This window comes from Gadus chalcogrammus, chromosome 1, assembly GCF_026213295.1.
Source record: "Gadus chalcogrammus isolate NIFS_2021 chromosome 1, NIFS_Gcha_1.0, whole genome shotgun sequence".
NCBI classification, from domain to species: domain Eukaryota; kingdom Metazoa; phylum Chordata; class Actinopteri; order Gadiformes; family Gadidae; genus Gadus; species Gadus chalcogrammus.
The window spans coordinates 24,928,883-24,954,048 of NC_079412.1; the positions used below are offsets into that span (position 1 = coordinate 24,928,883).

Here is a 25,166-nt window from a genome sequence, read left to right on the forward strand (position 1 = left end):
ATGTTTTTTCATGACGAACGATAAAAAACGACAGTGTTACCCCTTATGTTTTTTCATGACGAACGATAAAAAACGACAGTGTTACCCCTTATGTTTTTTTTATGACAGCCGATAAAAAAGACAGTGTTACCCCTTATGTTTTTTTTATGACAGCCGATAAAAAACGACAGTGTTACCCCTTTTGTTTTTTCATGACGACCGATAAAAAACGACAGTGTTACCCCTTATGTTTTTTCATGACGACCGATAAAAAACGACAGTGTTACCCCTTATGTTTTTTTTCATGGCGACCGATATAAAACGACAGTGTTGCCACTTATGTTTTTTTATGACGAATGATAAAAAACGACAGTGTTACCTCTTATGTTTTTTTTCATGACAGCAGATGAAAAACAACAGTGTTATAGGAGGCATAGAAAAATGGAGATTATATATGTTTTTTTATGACGAACGATAAAAAACGACAGTGTTACCCCTTATGTTTTTTTATGACGAACGATAAAAAACGACAGTGTTACCCCTTATGTTTTTTTTCATGACAGCAGATAAAAAACAACAGTGTTATAGGAGGCATAGAAAAATTGAGAATATATATTTTTTAATGACGACTGATAAAAAACGACAGTGTTATCCCTTATGTTTTTTTCATGACAGCCGATAAAAAACGACAGTGTTACCCCTTATGTTTTTTCATGACGACCGATATAAAACGACAGTGTTACCCCTTATGTTTTTTCATGACGAACGATAAAAAACGACAGTGTTACCCCTTATGTTTTTTTATGACAGCAGATTAAAAAAAACAGTGTTATAGGAGGCATAGAAAAATGGAGAATATATATTTTTTAATGACGACTGATAAAAAACGACAGTGCTACCCCTTATGTTTTTTTCATGACGAACGATAAAAAACAACAGTGTTACCCCTTATGTTTTTTTTATGACGAACGATAAAAAACGACAGTGTTACCCCTTATGTTTTTTTCATGACGACCGATAAAAAACGACAGTGTTACCTCTTATGTTTTTTTTCGTGACAGCAGATGAAAAACAACAGTGTTATAGGAGGCATAGAAAAATGGAGAATTTTTTTTTTTTTTATGACGACCGACAAAAAACGACAGTGTTACCCCTTGTGTTTTTTTTCATGACGACCGATAAAAAACGACAGTGTTACCCCTTATGTTTTTTCATGACGACCGATATAAAACGACAGTGTTTTAGGAGGCATAGAAAAATGGAGAATATATGTTTTTTTATGACGAACGATAAAAAACGACTGTGTTACCCCTTATGTTTTTTTTCATGACAGCAGATAAAAAACAACAGTGTTATAGGAGGCATAGAAAAATGGAAAATATGTTTTTTTCATGACAGCCAATAGAAAACGACAGTGTTACCCCTTATGCTTTTTTTCATGACAGCAGATAAAAAACAACAGTGTTATAGGAGGCATAGAAAAATGGAGAATATATGTTTTTTTCATGACAAACGATGAAAAAAAACAGTGTTACCACTTATGTTTTTTTCATGACAGCCGATAAAAAACGACAGTGTTACCACTTATGTTTTTGTTATGACAGCCGATAAAAAACGACAGTGTTACCCCTTATGTTTTTTTTATGACAGCCGATAAAAAACGACAGTGTTACCCCTTTTGTTTTTTCATGACGATCGATAAAAAACGACAGTGTTACCCCTTATGTTTTTTTTCATGACAGCCGATAAAAAACGACAGTGTTACCCCTTATAGTTTTTTTCATGACAGCCGATAAAAAGCGACAGTGTTACCCCTTATGTTTTTTCATGACGACTGATATAAAACGACATTGTTACCCCTTATGTTTTTTCATGACGAACGATAAAAAACGACAGTGTTACCCCTTATGTTTTTTCATGACGAACGTTAAAAAACGACAGTGTTACCCCTTATGTTTTTTTTATGACAGCCGATAAAAAAGACAGTGTTACCCCTTATGTTTTTTTTATGACAGCCGATAAAAAACGACAGTGTTACCCCTTTTGTTTTTTCATGACGACCGATAAAAAACGACAGTGTTACCCGTTATGTTTTTTCATGACGACCGATAAAAAACGACAATGTTACCCCCTATGTTTTTTTTCATGGCGACCGATATAAAACGACAGTGTTACCCCTTATGTTTTTTTTATGACAGCCGATAAAAAACGACAGTGTTGCCACTTATGTTTTTTTATGACGAATGATAAAAAACGACAGTTTTATGTTTTTTTATGACGAACGGTAAAAAACGACAGTGTTACCCCTTATGTTTTTTTTAATGACAGCAGAGAAAAAACAACAGTGTTATAGGAGGCATAGAAAAATGGAGAATATATTTTTTTTAATGACGATTGATAAAAAACGACAGTGTTACCCCTTATGTTTTTTTTATGACGAACGATAAAAAACGACAGTGTTACCCCTTATGTTTTTTTCATGACGACCGGTAAAAAAAGACAGTGTTACCTCTTATGTTTTTTTTTGTGACAGCAGATGAAAAACAACAGTGTTATAGGCGGCATAGAAAAATGGAGAATATATATTTTTTTAATGACGACCGACAAAAAACGACAGTGTTACCCCTTGTGTTTTTTTTCATGACGACCGATAAAAAACGACAGTGTTACCCCTTATGTTTTTTCATGACGACCGATATAAAACGACAGTGTTATAGGAGGCATAGAAAAATGGAGAATATATGTTTTTTTATGACGAACGATAAAAAACGACAGTGTTACCCCTTATGTTTTTTTTCATGACAGCAGAAAAAAAAGAACAGTGTTATAGGAGGCATAGAAAAATGGAGAATATGTTTTTTTTTAATGACGACCGACAAAAAACGACAGTGTTACCCCATGTTTTTTTTCATGACGACCGATAAAAAACAACAGTGTTACCCCTTATGTTTTTTCATGACGACCGATATAAAACGACAGTGTTATAGGAGGCATAGAAAAATGGAGAATATGTTTTTTTCATGACAGCCAATAAAAAACGACAGTGTTACCCCTTATGTTTTTTTTCATGACAGCAGATAAAAAACAACAGTGTTATAGGAGGCATAGAAAAATTGAGAATATGTTTTTTTCATGACGAACGATAAAAAACAACAGTGTTACCCCTTATGTTTTTATCATGACGAACGATAAAAAACGACAGTGTTACCCCTTATGTTTTTTCATGACGACCGATATAAAACGACAGTGTTACCCCTTATGTTTTTTCATGACGAACGATAAAAAACGACAGTGTTACCCCTTATGTTTTTGTTCATGACAGCAGATAAAAAACAACAGTGTTATAGGAGGCATAGAAAAATGGAGAATATATTTTTTTTTAATGACGACCGACAAAAAACGACAGTGTTACCCCATGTGTTTTTTTTCATGACGACCGATAAAAAACAACAGTGTTATAGGAGGCATAGAAAAATGGAGAATATGTTTTTTTCATGACAGCCAATAAAAAACGACAGTGTTACCCCTTATGTTTTTTTCATGACGAACGATAAAAAACGACAGTGTTACCCCTTATGTTTTTTCATGACGACCGATATAAAACGACAGTGTTACCCCTTATGTTTTTTCATGACGAACGATAAAAAACGACAGTGTTACCCCTTATGTTTTTTCATGACGACCGATAAAAAACGACAGTGGACAGAAACCTCCCGTTGAGCAGAAGTGCAAAAGCTTGCTTGAGAATATATATTTTTTTAATGACGACCGATAAAAAACGACAGTGTTACCCCTTATGTTTTTTTTCATGACAGCAGATAAAAAACAACAGTGTTATAGGAGGCATAGAAAAATGGAGAATATGTTTTTTTCATGACGAACGATAAAAAACAACAGTGTTACCCCTTATGTTTTTATCATGACGAACGATAAAAAACGACAGTGTTACCCCTTATGTTTTTTCATGACGACCGATATAAAACGACAGTGTTATAGGAGGCATAGAAAAATGGAGAATATTTTTTTTTTAATGACGACTGATAAAAAACGACAGTGTTACCCCTTATGTTTTTTTCATGACGAACGATAAAAAACAACAGTGTTATAGGAGGCATAGAAAAATGGAGAATATGTTTTTTTCATGACGAACGATAAAAAACGACAGTGTTACCCCTTATGTTTTTTTTCATGACAGCAGATAAAAAACAACAGTGTTATAGGAGGCATAGAAAAATTGAGAATATATTTTTTTTAATGACGACTGATAAAAAACGACAGTGTTACCCCTTATGTTTTATTATGACGAACGATAAAAAACGACAGTGTTACCCCTTATGTTTTTTTTCATGACAGCAGATAAAAACAACAGTGTTATAGGAGGCATAGAAAAATGGAGAATATTTTTTTTTTAATGACGACTGATAAAAAAACGACAGTGTTACCCCTTATGTTTTTTTCATGACGACCGATAAAAAACGACAATGTTATAGGAGGCATAGAAAAATGGAGAATATGTTTTTTTCATGACGAACGATAAAAAACGACAGTGTTACCCCTTATGTTTTTTTTCATGACAGCAGATAAAAAACAACAGTGTTATAGGAGGCAAAGAAAAATTGAGAATATTTTTTTTTTAATGACGACTGATAAAAAACAACAGTGTTACCCCTTATGTTTTTATCATGACGAACGATAAAAAACGACAGTGTTACCCCTTATGTTTTTTTCATGACAGCAGATAAAAAACAACAGTGTTATAGGAGGCAAAGAAAAATTGAGAATATTTTTTTTTTAATGACGACTGATAAAAAACAACAGTGTTACCCCTTATGTTTTTATCATGACGAACGATAAAAAACGACAGTGTTACCCCTTATGTTTTTTCATGACGACCGATATAAAACGACAGTGTTATAGGAGGCATAGAAAAATGGAGAATATTTTTTTTTTAATGACGACTGATAAAAAACGACAGTGTTACCCCTTATGTTTTTTTCATGACGAACGATAAAAAACGACAGTGTTACCCCTTATGTTTTTTTCATGACGACCGATAAAAAACGACAATGTTACCCCTTATGTTTTTTTCATGACGAACGATAAAAAACAACAGTGTTACCCCTTATGTTTTTTTCATGACGACCGATAAAAAACGACAGTGTTATAGGAGGCATAGAAAAATGGAGAATATGTTTTTTTCATGACGAACGATAAAAAACGACAGTGTTACCCCTTATGTTTTTTTTCATGACAGCAGATAAAAAACAACAGTGTTATAGGAGGCATAGAAAAATTGAGAATATTTTTTTTTTAATGACGACTGATAAAAAACGACAGTGTTACCCCTTATGTTTTATTTCATGACGGCAGATAAAAAAAAAAAAAAAAAAAGCTTGCTTGAGAATATATATTTTTTTAATGACGACCGATAAAAAACGACAGTGTTACCCCTTATGTTTTTTTTCATGACAGCAGATAAAAAACAACAGTGTTATAGGAGGCATAGAAAAATGGAGAATATGTTTTTTTCATGACGAACGATAAAAAACAACAGTGTTACCCCTTATGTTTTTATCATGACGAACGATAAAAAACGACAGTGTTACCCCTTATGTTTTTTTCATGACAGCAGATAAAAAACAACAGTGTTATAGGAGGCAAAGAAAAATTGAGAATATATTTTTTTTAATGACGACTGATAAAAAACAACAGTGTTACCCCTTATGTTTTTATCATGACGAACAATAAAAAACGACAGTGTTACCCCTTATGTTTTTTCATGACGACCGATATAAAATGACAGTGTTATAGGAGGCATAGAAAAATGGAGAATATTTTTTTTTTAATGACGACTGATAAAAAACGACAGTGTTACCCCTTATGTTTTTTTCATGACGAACGATAAAAAACGACAGTGTTACCCCTTATGTTTTTATCATGACGAACAATAAAAAACGACAGTGTTACCCCTTATGTTTTTTCATGACGACCGATATAAAACGACAGTGTTATAGGAGGCATAGAAAAATGGAGAATATATTTTTTTTAATGACGACTGATAAAAAACGAGTGTTACCCCATATGTTTTTTTCATGACGAACGATAAAAAACAACAGTGTTACCCCTTATGTTTTTTTCATGACGACCGATAAAAAACGACAGTGTTATAGGAGGCATAGAAAATTGAAGAATATATATTTTGTGTTTTTTTTCATGACAGCAGATAAAAAACAACAGTGTTATAGGAGGCAAAGAAAAATGGAGAATGTGTTTTTTTCATGACGAACGATAAAAAACGACAGTGTTACCCCTTATGTTTTTTTTCATGACAGCAGATAAAAAACGACAGTGTTACCCCTTATGTTTTATTTCATGACAGCAGATAAAAAAAAATAAAAAAAAAGCTTGCTTGAGAATATATATTTTTTTAATGACGACCGATAAAAAACGACAGTGTTACCCCTTATGTTTTTTTTCATGACAGCAGATAAAAAACAACAGTGTTATAGGAGGCATAGAAAAATGGAGAATATGTTTTTTTCATGACGAACGATAAAAAACAACAGTGTTACCCCTTATGTTTTTATCATGACGAACGATAAAAAACGACAGTGTTACCCCTTATGTTTTTTTCATGACAGCAGATAAAAAACAACAGTGTTATAGGAGGCAAAGAAAAATTGAGAATATATATTTTTTAATGACGACTGATAAAAAACAACAGTGTTACCCCTTATGTTTTTATCATGACGAACAATAAAAAACGACAGTGTTACCCCTTATGTTTTTTCATGACGACCGATATAAAATGACAGTGTTATAGGAGGCATAGAAAAATGGAGAATATGTTTTTTTCATGACGAACGATAAAAAACGACAGTGTTACCCCTTATGTTTTTATCATGACGAACAATAAAAAACGACAGTGTTATAGGAGGCATAGAAAAATGGAGAATATGTTTTTTTCATGACGAACGATAAAAAACGACAGTGTTACCCCTTATGTTTTTTTTCATGACAGCAGATAAAAACAACAGTGTTATCGGAGGCATAGAAAAATGGAGAATATTTTTTTTTAATGACGACTGATAAAAAAACGACAGTGTTATAGGAGGCATAGAAAATTGAAGAATATATATTTTGTGGTTTTTTTCATGACAGCAGATAAAAAACAACAGTGTTATAGGAGGCAAAGAAAAATTGAGAATATCTTTTTTTTCATGACGAACGATAAAAAACGACAGTGTTATGTTTTTTTTCATGACGGTATAGAGAAATTACAGAGAATATTCTTTGGGAAAAATGAGGTATAGAAATGTATAGTCCTATAGCTCCATATTCTCGATTTTTAATCCTCCATAATTTGTTATACCTCCTACTTCCCCAAAAAATAAGTGACAATGGGCTGCAATATTTTTACAAAGTTTATTAAAAATACTTCTATGACAAACAAATATACAAAATAGGTCCCATCCATGAGCTCAGGAATATATTAAAGGTCAGAAAAGGTTGTCCTCGAACAGACAAATGGAAGTGTTTCAATATCATACATTCATTGCGAACAAAGCGCAGTCTACGTGGTCAACACAATCTCCAAGTAAAAGGACCAGCACTTCTGGTGATATCATCACCTCACAGGTCATGAAGTGGTTGGTTCGTTTTCCTAATGGATGTGAAACTGTGGACCTCTACTAAAGAAGACGGTTTATTTATTTGGTCCAAATATTGGAGTCTGTCGACGTGTCCTCAGTGTCCATGTAGCAGAGGCACAGATGCTCCTTTCCGATGAGGACCAGGGACTCTCCGTTGCTGTGCCAGCTCAGAGCATGGACCTGGAAACCCCCTGAGGGAGAGGGAGGGAAGAAGAGGATAAATGATAATATAACGATGTAATGACTCATTATATGATATGATATGCGCTTCAATGAGACGGTGTCGAATCAACCACCAGCTAAGAGCCATTGGGAACGCTCTTATGAGGTGTACAATGCCCAATCCCATTTCTACCCCTTACCCCTTCCCCTTCCCCCTCCCCCTTGTTTTGAAGGGGAAGGGGTAAGGGGTAGAAATGGGATTGGGCCCAAGTCTCCAAGACATGGAAGCCCCAACGGCGCCAACAGGGTGACGCTCCTGAGCCACGGGGGGGGGAGCTCACCTTCGCTGGGGACCTGCACGGAGACGCTGCCCGCAGGAGACCACAGGTACAGCCGGGGGGTCCCGGTGCACAGCGCCAGCCGGGGCCGCCGGGGGTCCCACTGGAAGCAGCGCACGGCCGCCGTCTGCTCCAGCACCGCCTCCAGGCTCATCTTCTGCATGTTCCACACCCACACCACGCTGGCCATGTTGTCTAGGGCGCAGGGAGACAGGCACACAGTCACCGGATGGGGTCTGATTAGGGGGGGCTCTGCCGTGATGACATCCGCCCCCCCCCCCCCCCCCCCCCCCGCCTTCCAGATCCCTCACTGCTCCAAGACGCGGTGAGCCAGCGATATGGACGCAGAGAGCAACTACTTGGGTTCGGCCCAGATCATCGAAAACGTACGTCGCCCCTTAATGCCACTTAAGCAGCTATTCCACACAGACCCTTGCCTCCTGCGTGACCACTCACCGATACAGCTCATCTAAAAGGGCTGATTATGGTTCCACGTCCACGCAACGCGAGGACCACGCTGACGCTTCGCCGCAGTCGTGATCCTGTTTCGGTTCTGCGTCGGCTTTTAGTGAGCGGACCAATCACAGCCCTCGCTGCTGCGTCGCCTCGACGCAAGGTTACAATTTTTGGGAGGCGCACGTCAGGCCCTTGCGGTGGACGCAAGGAGGGTCCGCAAGGACGTAACGGGTCTGTAACCCCCTTGTGTTGAACCATAAGCAGCCCTTTAGAAGGTCTAATGAACGACCGATAAGAAAACAGGATGTAGGAAGAAAATATAGGACTTCAGCCTGCATTTGATTCTGTCCCAACTGCAGCAACGGTGACGTGTGGATGCACTGGTTATAAATTGTCTACTGTTTAAAAGCGATTTAAGCGACTTTTGCCTTTGCGTTAGTAGTGGTGGGTGTGGAATGGGTGAATGGATGAAGGGTGGAGGCCCGCGCGCTGTGAGGTCCTACCGTTCTTGGTGGCCAGGTACCGGCCGTCGGCGCTGAAGGCCAGGCTGGAGACCCCCACCTTGGGGTTGGCTCGGTCCAGGTCCGGCTTCACCACGGGGATCTGGAAGGGTGGCTGGCTGATCTCATCTGTGGGACACACGTTCCTCGTGATGATGTGCAGTCGGACCTCCAGAACACAGGTCGTCATTAGTATCTCCTATGTGTCTGGTATAACTGTACATAAGGCCTCCAACTGTCAGGGTCGGGTCGGTCGGAAATAACAATGACATCACATTTTCACCATGTGACCTAAAACGCTTGAGAAAGTGTGATAAAATCATCATGTGTATATATTATTTTATGCAATGATAGAATAGAATGGTAATGGGATGGCATATAGATATATTTGTAATGTGATGGAATAAAGTTACTAATGTGATGGAATATAGACATCTTCCTATAGTGATACAATATAGTTATAATCCTAATGTGATAAAATACAGCTATAATCCTAATGTGATACAATTATATTAAATTCCTAATGTTAGATAATAGTTATAATCCTAACGTGATACAATATAGTTATATTCCTAATGTTAGATAATAGTTATAATCCTAATGTGATACAATATAGTTATATTCCTAATGTTAGATAATAGTTATAATCCTAACGTGATACAATATAGTTATATTCCTAATGTTAGATAATAGTTATAATCCTAACGTGATAGAATATAGTTATATTCCTAATGTTAGATAATAGTTATAATCCTAACGTGATACAATATAGTTCTATTCCTAATGTTAGATAATAGTTATAATCCTAACGTGATACAATATAGTTATATTCCTAATTTTGGATAATAATCCTAGTGTGATGGAATACAGTTCTAATCCTAATGTACCCTATAGCTGTAGTGTATGGTCCCCCCCCCCCCTCAGAGGAAGCCTACATTTGCTCTGCACGGCGAGGAGAGGGCTGCGGCTGCTGACGCTGTGGCTGGAGAGGTCTTGGATGGACAGGGCCGGCCTCTTCTCCACCTCCTTGTACACCACCTGCAACACCAACAAACACCAAGGAATACACGCACGTCCTAGCAGACCCTTCTCACTGGCCCGAACATAGTCGGGGAGGGTGGAGGAACGTTTTCTCTACCTTCTTTCTCCCCAAAAATATTCTGTCCATCGATTTTTTGGGTTTAAGTGAGAGAAGTTATAATGAGTTATAAGGGAATAAAAAAGAATACAAATCTGTTGAAAAAAGGTGTTGAAAAATGGAGGTCAAAAAATAAATCTATATATCGAGAAAAATGAGATTTGACATTCTCTCCATCATTTTTCTATACCTCCTTTTTCTCGATTTTTTATTCTCCATAATTGTTCTGTTCCTGTGTTATTAACATCAGGTTGGTTGGTATATTGTATATGGACATGACGAGTTGTGTCTGTAGTGGTGCACTGCCATACCTCAATGGAACAGACCCATAAGTAACGTCAGCAGCAGCACCTGTGTTTATGCTACTGTTAAAGGGCCCGTAGAAACACACATCAAACCCAACCCAGCCAGTGCTGGATCTCGGGGTCATTGGGGGACCCTTACCGTTTTGGGGGAGCAGATGGTGGCTGGGTGCTCAAACTCTGTGATCTTCTTCCAGGTGATGTGGTTTAATATGCGGACCTGATGGGGGGGAAACAGGGTGGGGTTGGTCACGTTGACTTACATACAGCGTTTATCAGCCATTGCCCCACAATCTTTTTTGACTTCCAATTACACTCAAAACCTGTAAAAAAATGTAAAATACATTTTTAAACCTTAACCTACATAATAATATTCAGAGAACTTGCAATACATATACCTAACATTCTTATTCATTCCCGCTGTGCATTAATATATATGGAAAGACTGCTTTACTCCAGCAGTGAGCCAAGAGCTACACTCATTAGTTCTGATGTGATGGACAGCACCTGGTGAAGGTGGACTGGTAACAGTGACTCCCACAGCCGGGGGTTCCCCCTGGTGGTCAGAGGTCATACCGCACCCGTCTGTCCTCACCTTTTCATCAAAGCTGCCGATGGCCAGGAACTGGCTGCTGGGGCTCCAGGCCAGAGACTTGATCCCCAGGGACCACTCGTAGGCACTGAAGCTGGACAGGAGCCGTCCATCCAGGGAGTAGAGCAGCACCTTGTACTGTTCAGGAGAGTTACGGTCACGCTTTCTCATGAGGGCCACTCGGAAAATGGGAATGGAATTCCTTTGGTTCCCAATTCCAACAAATATAAATTATTTTTAATTATTATAAAAGGTAAGACATTATAGATATATCCTTATACATACTGAACTATGAAACAAAATACAGTTAAGTTATACAAAGTTCACCAATCAAGTGATTTCTATTGTTAACAGAAAATCCTATGCAACCATCTGATATTTCCCTTCAAATAATGAGAACAAATCCACGCGTTCCACTAGGATGTTCCCTATGTATCCTGTAGAACACGGGGCGGTCCCCCACACCACAACATCCCCTAGAACCCAGTCTAGGATCCCGTGTCCTGAAGGAAGGTGCTCACCTCCAGACAGCTGTCCCACACCGCCAGGACACAGCCGTTGGGAGACCACTCCAGCCCGGCCAGGTCCTGGGTCTCCGTCTCAAAGTGCTGGGACACCAAGGACAGGGGGACGACCGTGGGGTCACATGAGGGCGGACAAGGGTTAAAGGTCAGCACATGGTTACAGAGCAGGGGTTCTTAAACAATGTGTTGTTATAATTAATGTTATTCTAAAACACTTGAAGGTCGTTGTAGATAAACAAATACTTTGCACAGGATTTGTCTGATTCTAATTATATGAAATAAATATGCTTGTACACCCACACACGGTAGGGCATCTCGATTATGAAAAAAGTCAAAATCACGATTATTTTGGTCAATATTGAAATCACGATTATTCAAACCATTATTTTTGAGATTGAAAACATGATGCATTTATACTCCCGATTTTTTTTTATCTTGCACTGCCCTAGCACACAGTATATACATAGATATAGATATATACACCGATTTGTTTATAACAAGGTAATAGACAATTGCAGCTAACCACATTTAGATACGCCTCCTGAAAACTGTGAAACAAACACGTTAAACCCCTGCTCAGCGCGAGCGTCCTCCCGTTACACCACACCCTCTCCCAGAGCCCCCAGCAGGCTGCCAACGTCAGGCCTGCCCACCTGGCCAGGGCGCTCTGGGTCTCCTGCCACATTCTCCTCCACCGCCACTCACCCTGAGCAAGTGCCAGTCCTCACACACAAACACGCTGACATAGTCCTTGCAGTCGCGCCGCTCGGCCAAGGCCATGTAGCTGCCGTCCCTGCTGAAATCAATCCCTGTGGTGGAGAGTTGAGGGGGGGGGGGGGGGGGGGGGGGGGGGGGGGGGGGGGGGGTACAGTATACGGTTATGGCGGGCCGAAAACAAAAGTACAGGGTGGTGATGTAATGCAAGGCTTTTATAATGGGAAAAAAATAGGTGTAGAAAATGATGGAGAGAATGCAATTTTTTAAAAAGGAGGCATAGAAATCTGATCGATAGAATATATTTTTGGGGAAAAGGAGGTATAGAAAAATGGGGATACTAAAATAAAAAATTCTCTCCATAGTTTTTATATCATAAACATGACGCGTGCATAACATAAACCTCGTCATAATGAGGTTGAATTCCCTGCCAGTTTGTTTGGATTAAAAAGCTCAAGTAAATAAAAGGAAGAATTTGTGATGATCCACACGCTGTGCCTGTTATGGGGGCTCACAAGCGCCTTCCAGAAGCCACACAGCTGCAGATATCTCAGCCAGCGACCTAAACCCAGTATCACCACAGCAACCCTCTGCACCTCTCGCTAACCTGCAGTCCCTCCATCCCTCCAGAAGTTGATCCCACAAGTTAACAATTTATGTCACTTATTATAGCGCTAGCATTTCCTGGACCGGGCCCTGGTGGGCCGGGGCTATTTTGCGGCGGGCGCGGCAGCCATATCGTTTATCCGCCAGATCTAGAGCTGGGGGGGGGGGGGGGCATGCGACACAGCAGAAAGGGGCCATAGACAATCATTTCCCCTTGACGTTGACAGGTCCGTTATGGCGAGCGCGACCCAGCATTTACTGACGGTGGCCGCAGCTGTCGGCGGAGGGCCCTGTCGTTTGGCCCCGTGGAGCCTGGATCAAGCCATAAAGGTCAGGGGACAGGGATTGATTCATGGGGCATTCTGCAGAGCCCCGGAGCAGAGACCCTGTCCTCAGCTACTCCCAGGCAGGGAGCAAGCACGCACGCACGTACGCACACATAGACACACGCACACATTCTTCTCAATCCCAGCTGTGTAATAGGTAGAACAATCCTATGAGGTTACTGTAATACCGCTCTAATCAAACAAACAATAAAAACACAGTCACATAAACCACAAACAAGACTCCGCTCACGCAGGTGCACACACAAGCAGGCAGGTGCACACGCACATGCACACACATACACGCTCGTAAGCCTACCGTGAGAGTCCATGAAAAGCACACTCACCCTTTTGACAGGCCTTGGGGTACTTGATGTACGACACAGCCTTGGTGCAGAGCGACCACACGGTGACCCTCAGCTGTGAAAATAAATACATGAATGTATGTTTACTACTAGCCGTTTAGCAGACATTTCCATAGCGACACACACAACAACATTCATTGATCTAAACATTCATGAGCAGGTAGAGGGAAGGAATTTGGCTCGTGGGTTCTTACAAGTACTCTATGGACATTGCAGGGTTCACATCGAGAACCCCAAACCCCTCAACCATGTGACTATCCTGGCCCAGGACATGCTATGAACAAATACGTTTATAGCTCATCGCCTAGAGAGAGAAAGTGTGGCAGGCGGGGCAGAAATACTTCAGAGAATGAACCAGGAAAAGAGGAGTCTTTGATCCGCATTTGGCCCGGGACGCCCTCAATCATTCCCGCCTGTCGCTTGCACCGCCTTGAGGAACCAACAACTGCATCTCACTCTGGCCCCTCCCCCCCCCAGAAGAAAGGACAGCCTTTCCTCTCATCGTGAGAGGCGAGGGTTATCAGACAAGCGGGCCTGTGTAAGCGGAGCCAGGCTCAGCCCGGCGGCACGCTGCATAAAGGCCTTGTGTCGACAGCTGGGCCCATTAGATTAATAGGGACCTCAATCAAGCGGCCAATCGACCGGCCTAATGGGAGCATTGAGAGGGCCCAGCTAGCTGCGTCCATCACGGCCGGCCAAGGTGGACGACAGGCTGGAGCGGTGGTATGAGGCCGGCCTGAGAGACGGCCACCGGACCCCGTGAAGAGGGTGGGTCAGCAGCCAAGAGGGGAGGGCTGTGTGCGGCGGTTGTTGGGGGGGTGGGGGGGATGAGCGGGGCACTGGCATGTTAACCAAGATCAGAGACAGCTCCCAACGCAAGATGATATGGGATGCATCGCCATCAGACTGCCAGATAAAATACACCCAGGAAACGACTGCTAATCGCCTGGCATGTCATCGAGGTGATTACCAGCATTGTGTTGCACTCCTCTTTTGACTGTGTGCTTACAGAGATCCACACATTAGCCTAGTCATTGTTGAATTTTTACTAATTACAATTTTCTAAAATGTAACGGGGCAGCAGTAGCTCAGGTAAGGCGGTGTGTCCGCTAGTTCGATCCCCGGCTCCTCCTAGCTGAGAGTCGAGGTGTCCCTGAGCAAGGCACCTAACCCTAACTGCTCCCGACGAGCTCGCTGTCGCCTTGCATCGCTGACGCCGCCATCGGTGGGTCAATGTGTGCATGAACGGGTGAATGTTAGGCAACATCTTACAGCGCTTTGGCTGGCCACTGGTTCCAAAAAAGCGCTAGATAAATACAGTCCAGTCACCTTTTACCAGAACTTCCAATCTGTTGCACTCCTCCCTAGAAGGAGGGATTTGTGTTCTATCTCGAGGTGTCTGCCCTCTGGGTTCAGGGGGTTCGCCCGTTAGAAGGCTTAGGGTTATGTGGAATGACATAATGCTGGCCTTGGAAGCCCTTTGAGACTGGAAATGTGATTAAAGGCTACAAAACTAAAATTGACCTGACGCCCTAAAATAACAAAACCTGGCAGAAGGTTCGATGTGGCGGTGCACCCAGTAGCTGGGCCAGGGGACGCCAGGTTTCCTAGAAGAGATAGGCAGTCACGAGGCGCACTACGACTGAGGAGCTTTTCCCTCTAGGGAGCTGCTATGGGTGTGGCTTGGGAGAGAGGATCCGCCCAACCTCACCGTTTAGCAGCCCCGTTAGCGGCCCAGGTAGTACCTGTCTCGGGATGGGAGCTTTCTGAGCAGAGTATTATGGCGACACATTAGTGCCATAATTCACTAACGTGATAAAAGATGCATTCGGGCGTATTATATTATTCCACACGCGTAGATATTAACTGCGAGCGCGCAAATGATCTCTTGCGCGCGCAAATTACCTCAGCGCGCGCAAAACAGCCTCTCGCTCGCGCAAATTACCTCAGCGCGCGCAAAACCTCTCGCGAAAGATGTTTTTACGCTCTCGCTCGAATTTAATTTTGGCACTATGTGGGAGGGAACCAAGGCAGGGCGGGCTTTCCTATGATTGGCCGTTTCTGAAGCGGGATATTTGATTGACAGCCCTCCTCTCATTCAATTCTGAATTGTACAGTAAATGGCTGAAACGATAGTTACTTATTGTAACTCTAGATTCTATGAGTATAGGCGCAGCCTTTTAAGGCTTTCGCTATTGGGTTATCCCTAGGCGTGAGACGTAGCACTGAAAAATGTGTAATCCCCGACCACCAACAGCGTGGGCCTCAATTACGTCCGCGTGCGGCGTGCCTCGACGACGTCCGCATTTCGCAGATATAGTCGGGCGCCGGCGGACGTTCTGCTCCCAATAAACAGCTTTTCTTCAGCTATTTAAAGGACAATGAGGCCGACACTTAAAAGGCTGCGCCTATACTCATAGAATCTGGAGTTACAATACGTAACTATTGTTTCAGCCATTTACTGTACAATTCAGAATTGATTGTGAGGAGGGCTGTCAATCTAATATCGCGCTTCAGAAACGGCCAATCATAGGAAAGCCCGCCCTGCCTTGGTTCCCTCCCACATAGTGCCAAAATTAAATTCGAGCGAGAGCGTAAAAACATCTTTCGCGAGAGGTTTTGCGCGCGCTGAGGTAATTTGCGCGAGCGAGAGGCTGTTTTGCGCGCGCTGAGGTAATTTGCGCGCGCAAGAGATCATTTGCGCGCTCGCAGTTAATATCTACGCGTGTGGAATAATATAATACGCCCGAATGCATCTTTTATCACATTAGTGAATTATGGCACTAATGTGTCGCCATAGAGTATGTATTGTAGTGAAGTATGCATGTGGTGAAGTTTTTAGATTTTCAATTGAAAAACACCTATAAAAAAAAAAATACCTTTAACATCGCTGATGTTAAATCCTTAACACAGCAACACTTTCTCTGTTACCGACTGAGTGCGTCGGTCTGTTTCTGAGCATTTGGTAGCCGCTAGAACGTTTCCTGTATGGGAACGGGCGCCGAGGGGAACTACGCGAGTAGGCGTAGCAAAAACAATGAGCCACTTTACAAGAAGTCCCTCAGACGGAACGCGCCTACTGTACTGGCCTTCCTACAGAAGCCATCCAATACATCTCCCCACACGCGTGACAAATTAACAGCAAGTAATGTAATCAAGCTTCGCGAATGACGAGGAAGTGCCAGAGATTAGCCCGGGGCGGCCACAAGGCAGCGGAACAAAGACATCAGGCAACGCTAAAGCTAGCTTTTGACAGAAACCTTCCTTTGGTTTCAGTGGGTGCGGCGGCGCGGCTGCCAAACTAAAGGCCGTGGCAGCGAGCCAGCAGCCAAGCTTATTCATAACCCAGGGTCCCAAATAAAGTGCGGCTCCTTGGCCTTTAGGAAATAAGCACCGCGCCACACGCCTAGGGGACTTTATTAAATAATCGCTGGGGGACACGGCAGGCTGCATGTGTGCATTACATTAACTGCCTGCTTATTACAAGTATTTGCCAGGAGCAACCGGAGCCTGATTCAGCGCTGGATCCGTGCGGTTCTGGACGGGCTGGGTTTCAGCACCGTCAAACCCGATGGCCTGTTGCTGACGCTTTTAGTTCAGCTTAAAAGAACATCATGACCTCAACTCCTCTGGACGGACCAGTGTGATTTCTTATTAAAGCGGCATCGATAATGATTGTTTGATAGCTTTTGACATTTATGAATGCAACACATTTTGTCCAAATTGTCATCACCGATGAGCACGCACCACAGCTCACATTTGAAGCAGGTGTGTCAAATAAAAATGGCACCGTCTCCTGTTCCGGTAGTTAACAAGTATTGAGCTGTTGCTAAATACCTGGATGGGCCATGTGAGCAAAACACTGCCGGATAATCGGGCCTTAACTGTACCAGGAGACAGAGATTCCTGCAGTGGCCGTATGGCATATATCTCCCCCTCTTAAACACAACTCAGGAAAGCAATCATTACAAGCGACCCAAATAGCCTCGACGCGCGTTCCTCGCCTTGTCTATGTTCGGGGTGCAATGCAAGGAACCTAGCGGTGTTGCAATGTACAAAGCACGCGCTGTGCCCTGGATGTCAGGGTGTGAAGTCACACCGTCTTTACGGCCCTCAGCGGTACGCACGTCCTCCAGGTTATAGCGGGGGCCGTTTGAGGATCGAAATCCTTAACGTTTTTAGAAATCGCTTTGAGGTAGTGTCCGACATTGACCACCCCCCACTTCGCTATCGACATTCAGACCCGACTTGAACCCCAGACCTCCCGTTTGAGGATGGAAGATGATCAGGTTTTCTTGGAGCACCTTACACAGCTCTCTCCACCGAGTGCCCAGACAGACATCCGAGCCGGGCCGGTGTCTGGCTGTCACCTAGCCGGCGTGAGGTTTCCACGCTCCTGCCGGTGGCCCTCCAGCTGTGTGGGCCGTATAACTACACCTCGCCACACACACGCCTTCCTCTGGACATCCCCTTTCTCGGACACGTTCCCACGGCGACTCGGGGCAACACGACACAAAACAGAGAGAAAAACACATGTACCCCTTCTCAGAGGACTTTAAGCCCCCCCCCGACCCAAACATGGCGGCCGTGGGGGGTGGGCGGCCGGCGGTCTGAAGCGTGATGTCACTTCAACAGGGCTGGGCCGCGGGCCGAGTGAGGGAATAGGTGGGAAATGCCCTCCTCACTGCGGGACATGACACAGGATCCGGAGCGGGTAAAGCGACACCTCTGGGTGGTAGGGGGGCTTCATTTATCTCCAGGCAAAAAGGTTGACGTCGCCCCAGGGGGCATGGGGAATGGGGGGGGGGGGGGTGAAGAAAAAATGAAAAGAAGAAAAAATTACAGCCCACAGCTGCTGTTTATTTCTGAGAGAAAGGGGGAACTTTGCATATCTGTTGGGGATTTCCAACCGTTGTTCCCCCGGCAGCTTGTTTAATGTAGCACCGTTACGATTCTCTGCGAGCCAACCCGCAAAACATTCATTGAACTCGCCTGGGATAAGTGTGATAGAGTGGAGGTCCTCTTGGGGAATCAACTGGGATAAAGCAGAGCCCTGCCTGGGGCTACGCTGGCACGGAGCGCCACCGCTGAAACACTGACCTGGACCACAGCAACAGTAGCTGAAATCCAGTGCCTCAGAGATCCATAATAACAAAAACACGCTACTACGCGATAAGAGTTAGGGAATTTCCCATAGCAGAGGCCGTGGGCTAACAAACTATAAATAACACCACAAGACACTGGCAACAACTCATCAAATAAAATAATAAAACAAACAAAAAGCGATCTGTAAGCCTTTCTCGATACGTTCTTCTAGTGTGTGTGTGTGTGTGTGTGTGTGTGTGTGTGTGTGTGTGTGTGTGTTGCGGTGTAGCCCCGTCTGTCAACAGAGGATTAGGCCCTGTGCATTCCGCTCCGAGGGGCCATCTCAAACTGATATAGCACATTTCTCCTGTTACAAGCCTCATGTTCTACCAGCGCTCCGTTGCCCAAGCGGTGCCAAGACAGAGGTATGAGCGCTCTATTGTGCCACAGAAACAGCAGCTGCCCGGGGCATACGTGCGAGTTTAGAGTCTGGTCGCGCTTCTGCCAGAAAATGCTAGGTGGTGGCGTAAGGGTGCTACCGCTAAGCTGCTCGGAACAAAGTGGAAAACCATTAGAGGTGTTCGGCTCCCCACCGGCCTTGGCTCCGCCGACGGGGTGGTAAAGGTTGATTAGTGTGTAAATGTGTGGGAGCATAGTGAGAGGGCCTGGGATGAACGACTGCACCACCCCCGAGGCTAGAGGTAAGCATTGGAGCCTGCCCATTCGATCGCTCGACATCATGAAACGGTTTGTTTTCATTGTTCCCGTCTCAAAAGGCTGGATTGTGGTCACATAAAAACAACATGGACAAAACCGGGACGCATTGATAAAAAAAAAAGGTAGTCGCAGGAATAAAATAACAAAAAAGGCCTCATCCACACGCACGCATTCCCAAACCACAGGCAGCTGTCCATAAGCAAGCTAATATAGCAGGCTGTTTATGAGCAGGGTCCGAAACCCTAGCTTGACACCCGTCTGGTACAGTCTTAATGAAACGGTGGGCGGGGGTGAAGGTGAGGTCAGTGGGCCCCTTGGCAAGGTGGTAGCTAGTGACAGCCAGCGATGCGCCTGGTGAATATGGCCTGGCTTATGTCGTTAATCAGTGGAAAGACGCTCAACGAAAACGGAGTCTGGAATCCCAGCGTTTATAAGACACCGTCCAACGTTCCAAATGTGACTGTAATAATGGGCTATTGTTAGGGTGGGTTGGTTTGATTTGGTATGAAAAGCACTGTGGAGAAACAGGGAATTTCATTTTTAGATTCTACTCGCTATGAGTGACAACTCCCAACTGCCAATATAATCATTTTATGTAACATCAATATATAAACGTACACTATCCAAAATTGTGTTTAGGAGTGTTACCCATAAATGACAGGCCGTCCTAAAAGCGTAAAAGTAAAGCTAACCGATTAGAGCAATCAGTGTTTCACCTTGTTATGCAACTCCACTCATACAGTCGGAGAGATGATGGGCTGAAATCAGTAGCGCCAATACACCAACCGTACAGTATCTTTAATACAATATCACAGGAGGCTGCTGCCTCTCCCGACGGGGGGAGGAATTGTTTAGCATTTCTCGTGTCATTTAAAAAATGCAGCCAGACACAAATCAGTGGTCCCAAAGTTTACATTGCACTCCACGCAGCCTTCCCTCCGGTCTAGACACGGTTGCGCGCTCGGCACAGAATGCCCCGGTCAACTGACCCCAGGGAGGGCTGATAGACCCTCTGCTGGCACCATGCCCGGGTGTGGTCTGGGGGTGGGGGGGGGGGGGGGGTCCAACCTATGGTCCCCTTGAGGAACATGTGCTCTGTGCCCGGTGAGAACGTACCAAGACAGAGGCCAGGGAGGGGGGGGTGGGTGTTGGGGTAAGACTGGTATATGAAATGCAGACTAATAAAGATAGCTCCAGAGTTTCCGTGGTGTGAACTGTGAAGAACCCGATGCCTCTTAGAAAACCTTTTCTTGGCCGTTGTTCACAAGTGCTTCAGGAAGTCATCTATTATCCATCTCGAGTTATCTTTGGATGTGTTTGTGGATTTCCCCCACACACATCCCCTTTTAATAGGTGGCAATGTCAGTGAATCATTAACAAATGGCAAAGGTTTTTAGTTGCTCCGACGCTTTCGGTGTAGCAGGTGGGTTGATGTCCTGGAAAGAAAAGCATCACCGCCAAACACAACACAGACATCGGGTATTGCAAGCAAAGGAAATAGCTCAGGCCACGCGCACACACGCACGCACGCGCACACGCATGTACGTTCCGCCGGCACTTGAGACCAATTCATGACAACACGCTAACAGGCCTGGGCTATGAAACCACACTGAATATGCAAAGCAGGTGGAAGTGTGTTTGTGTGTGTGTGTGTGTGTGTGTGTGTGTGTGTGTGTGTGTGTGTGTGTGTGTGTGTGTGTGTGTGTGTGTGTGTGTGTGTGTGTGTGTGTGCGTGTATTTGAATGTTTGTATGTGTGCCTGTGTATATGCGTGTGTGTGTGTGTGTGCCATCAGGGGGTTCACGGAAGGCTCTGGTGTCTAGCTATTTCGGGGCTCTCCCTACCTTGTGAGACAGCAACAGTTGACACCAGACACAGCGCGCATTTAAATCAGCGTAGACGGTACACCCACACACACACACGCGCACACACACACTCACACACGTACGGTGTACGTCGGCCACTCACATGGAACTCTGTGGTGTTGAGAATGTGACGCCCGTCCGGACTCCAGCGCGAGGAGACCAGTCCGATTGACCCCTCGTCGATCTTACAGTGCCAGTCGGGCTGCTCCAGTGACCACACCTGAGGAGAGAGGCAGAGAGAGGGAGCGCTAGACCAGTGCTTTACATTGAGAGCTCTTCATCCAGCCTGCTCAACACATTGGGAGAGGAGAGACGGAGAGAGGGAGCGCTAGTCCAGTGCTTTGCATTGAGAGCTCTTCATCCAGCCTGCTCAACACACTGTGAGAGGAGGCAGGCACCAAAGAGATCATGAAAGACCGCCGTTGGTTCCCCTTGCAACGGTAAGTCCCAATTCATCAGAGTCTCTCCACTATAGGAGGGCAGTCCAAGTCGGCACTCACCATCCATGAGTTGGTTAACTTGATCACACAATTTATTGTAAGAATGGATTTGCTTTACAATTTCTACTGTATCCAAACAACCACATATACGGAGTAGGGATGTTAACCGATGACCGTTTGACCGTATCAACGTTAACCAATCAAAATTGTGGCTTGTCGGTTAAAAAAAATAAAATAAAAGATGATTAGATGAGGTGATGGGGTTATTGGAAGTTGGACGGACACCGCGTCTCTAGCCCACTGTTTAATTTCTCCTCAAGTCTTAATTATTCCCGCATGCAGGCGGCGGAGAATATGATCTCTAAATTATTATGGACAGTAGACAAACGCTATAAGACTACAGCTAGCCATCTCATTCCAAGATCTTTTTGTGTGAAGTTAAAAGAATTATCCCTCACCCTCAATTTTTCCGTCTCCTCCAAACTAAACAAGCGGCGTCTCTTCGGAGCTGTCATTTTCTTAAATGAGCCGCAACAATGTTTCAAATGAGCTCCTAACGCTGCCCTCTTCCGATTGGCCCCTGGAGAATCCCTCGCAGGGTCTCAACCAGGTCCACGCCATCTCAGACCATTGTGGGCGTTCGAGCCCGCTCTCTACATACGGTCAACTTGCAGTAGGCATGCCTCGTGTTTCAATTCAAACACAGGTCGTGCCGCGGTTAGAGCCACTGCCTCTCACTCTGAGAGTGTGTGTGTGTGAGTCGGAGGCAGAACGGGAGAGAGATAAGCAGAGTTACGAAATAGCAAGCGGCTGGCACGGCTCGAAATGGCTGTTATTTCAAATAGCACATTTTAATCTGATCGGTTAACCGTTATTAACCGGTTAAGGAGGCTCATGGCTGGTCAAGAATATTTTACATTTTCGCCATCCCTAATACGGAGAAAACATATACTTGCATGAACTCTGTGAAGAAGTTACCTCTGTAATTAACTTGTTGAAAGACAACTTAATTAATTTAAATGCACTAAAAGGTTATCTATATGCCGTTAGACTAAGCATTAAGCACATAATGCTCTTTATTTACCCCAATTCCCCAGCATAAAGCCCTGAATTTTGGGGGGGCTTAACCTCTAGCTAAGTGGGTCACAGACCCCAGGAGGAGACTTGGGGCAGCCAGGGAATTTAACCGGCTGGGTGGCTGCTGCCACTGCAAAAAATAAAACCTGATGTCTGCTTTTTAGGACTTGATGTCATAAATGCTGTATAATGGCTAAGGAAATACACATGTGGCATTGCATAGCAAGAAATCTACTTGGGAAAAACTTGCTGAATTGGTTTTATCAGCCGAACAAAACTCTCCTCTTGGATAGATAAACAGATTCTGATGGGTGATGGTTGAGGCCTTTTTGACAACATTTTCGATCATATTTCATATCCATAGAGTTTCACACTTTGGGGATCGACGTTGTTCACTACTTTTGGTTTTCTTCAAGTTCCACATCATCGACCCAGCGGGCTTGGACAAAAGCCTAGCGAAGTTGCAAAGATAGCCTATACGCATACACATACACATATATATATATATATATATATATATATATATATATATATATATATACGCACATGCACATCTTCAGTGTCCTACCTGCACTAGGCCTCTCTTGTACATGGCACAGAGTATGAAGAGGGAGTCGGAGGACCACTCCATGTGGACTATCTGGTCCAGGCAGGTGTAGAGGTGCAGGATCTGCAGGCTGTTTACATCTCTAACCACCAGCCGGTACTGAACACACGTTGCCTTCAGACGGGAAGAACACAAACCAGGAATCAACTCAATCAATCAATAGAGAGAGACGAAAAATGTGATTCAGTTTTGTTCAGAACATAATTATATTGAGTTATTTTATGTATGGACATTGGAATAAATCCATCCCCAATCAAAGTGAAATTGGAGGAAGTATAGAACTAAAATGGTATTCTGTTCCCTCTTTATATTATTAATATTTGTGGTCATATTCATAGTCTTGTCATAACGAATTTAGCCTAAAAATCTATGTCAGTGACATTGACAGTGCAATACCACCTGAATACGGTGAACCTTAAATTGCACAGGCCTAATTGTATTGCAGAGATTAGTTTATCTTGGAATTGGAGCATCATTTCATGGTATATGCATTTGTCACATGAACAAAATATAAACTCACCAAGTATCTTCCATCTGGGGAAATTCTGCATAGTTGGTTGGACTGTTTGAAAATCTCAGAGAAATTCATCTCACTATCTCTGCAATCTATCCCAGGACTGCTTCGGATTGATTAAAAAATATAATTACAACACGACTTGATCATTGCTTGAATACCAGGAATCAAGAGGTAGCATATATGTGAACGAAAACAATCAATAGCTTCAGAAAAATGCTCCATCTTACAGTTAAACAAAATATGATGTAGTTGCAATTTATGAGCGCTGGATGTCGCAATATGTTCAAGAAAGCTTTTCCGCTACAGTTCGGAATGATGTTAACAAACAACTTTTTTTCATATTGCGTAAATGAATAACGTTCATGTTAAGCTGCAACAAACTACAATAAAGAAACAACCTACAAAGCCTACTATCATGAAACTTGTCATCATTATAAACTCCAAAAGGAAGCAACAAATAAACTAACCTAATATATAATCATCTTGACGTTGCATTTCTGTAACAGCATATATGTTACCATCTAGCCGATAACAAACAAGTGAAAACAGACTTTTGAATCAAAGCTTTGGTCTTCAGAAGTGGAAATGTAATGAATTCAGTCACTAACTCCCACCAGTTGATTCAACGTACCACCAAACTACATCACCCAGGCTTAATGTACATCTACAAACCACCACCATGCGTATCATTTAACCTAGTAAGTCAGCAAGTCCACGGCTGATGAACTAAAACGTTGGCGTTACGTAACTAGTAGGCTACATATAAATGTCAATATGTTTGTTGATATCGTTAAACGAGTTCTCTTCATTCAATCCCACGCTAGCATTAGCCCGTGGCTAACTGATAATCCAACCTGTTTTCGTAATACATAGTCATCGTTAGACACCAAAAGTTCAAACTTACATTCGGGCAGTTTCAATTACTTGTTATAGGTCCAAGCTCCTATAAAATTAATTCCAAGATAACTTTCCTCATTCTCCTGTCTGTTATGCTACTAATGACACTGCTGCTGTCTGAACAGATGGCAACACGATGAACTGCCCAATCAGCGACAGACTACAGCTCACTGTTTTCCCTGGGAAATGTAGTCCTTTAGTTTTTTTTTAACACAATTCACAATCATAGTTAAGTAACCTTTAGAACAGTTATAACAATTGGGTTCTGTTTAATAATTAGAAATATAAAGGGTAATGTTTATTTTTTTTCA

The 25,166-nt window shown here is 43.2% G+C and overlaps 2 protein-coding genes across 3 annotated transcripts in view; one reads left to right on the forward strand and one right to left on the reverse strand.

The window, feature by feature from the left end:
• Window positions 1–7,273: 7,273 nt before the first annotated feature.
• Window positions 7,274–25,017, reverse strand: wrap73 (WD repeat containing, antisense to TP73). 2 transcript variants are annotated; one of them, XM_056597691.1, is made up of 13 exons: window positions 24,863–25,017; window positions 23,962–24,058; window positions 23,403–23,555; window positions 21,421–21,537; window positions 13,634–13,706; window positions 12,349–12,452; window positions 11,641–11,727; window positions 11,123–11,257; window positions 10,670–10,747; window positions 10,023–10,125; window positions 9,091–9,216; window positions 8,135–8,326; window positions 7,274–7,822 (listed from the first exon to the last, which is right to left on the reverse strand). In XM_056597691.1, exons 2-13 carry the CDS (start codon window positions 24,028–24,030, stop codon window positions 7,689–7,691), a joined length of 1,371 nt encoding a protein of 456 aa, XP_056453666.1. In that variant the 5' UTR covers window positions 24,031–24,058; window positions 24,863–25,017; the 3' UTR covers window positions 7,274–7,688. The 2 variants fall into 2 exon arrangements, with proteins under 2 accessions (XP_056453666.1, XP_056453675.1); XM_056597700.1 differs by having other exon boundaries at window positions 23,962–24,061.
• tp73 (tumor protein p73) overlaps window positions 21,451–25,166 on the forward strand; it is a 35,888-nt gene continuing 32,172 nt past the window's right edge. The window contains exon 1 of the mRNA XM_056597680.1: window positions 21,451–21,757. Coding sequence (XP_056453655.1) covers window positions 21,726–21,757 — 32 coding nt within the window. The 5' untranslated portion in view covers window positions 21,451–21,725. The remainder of the gene's footprint in view (window positions 21,758–25,166) is intronic.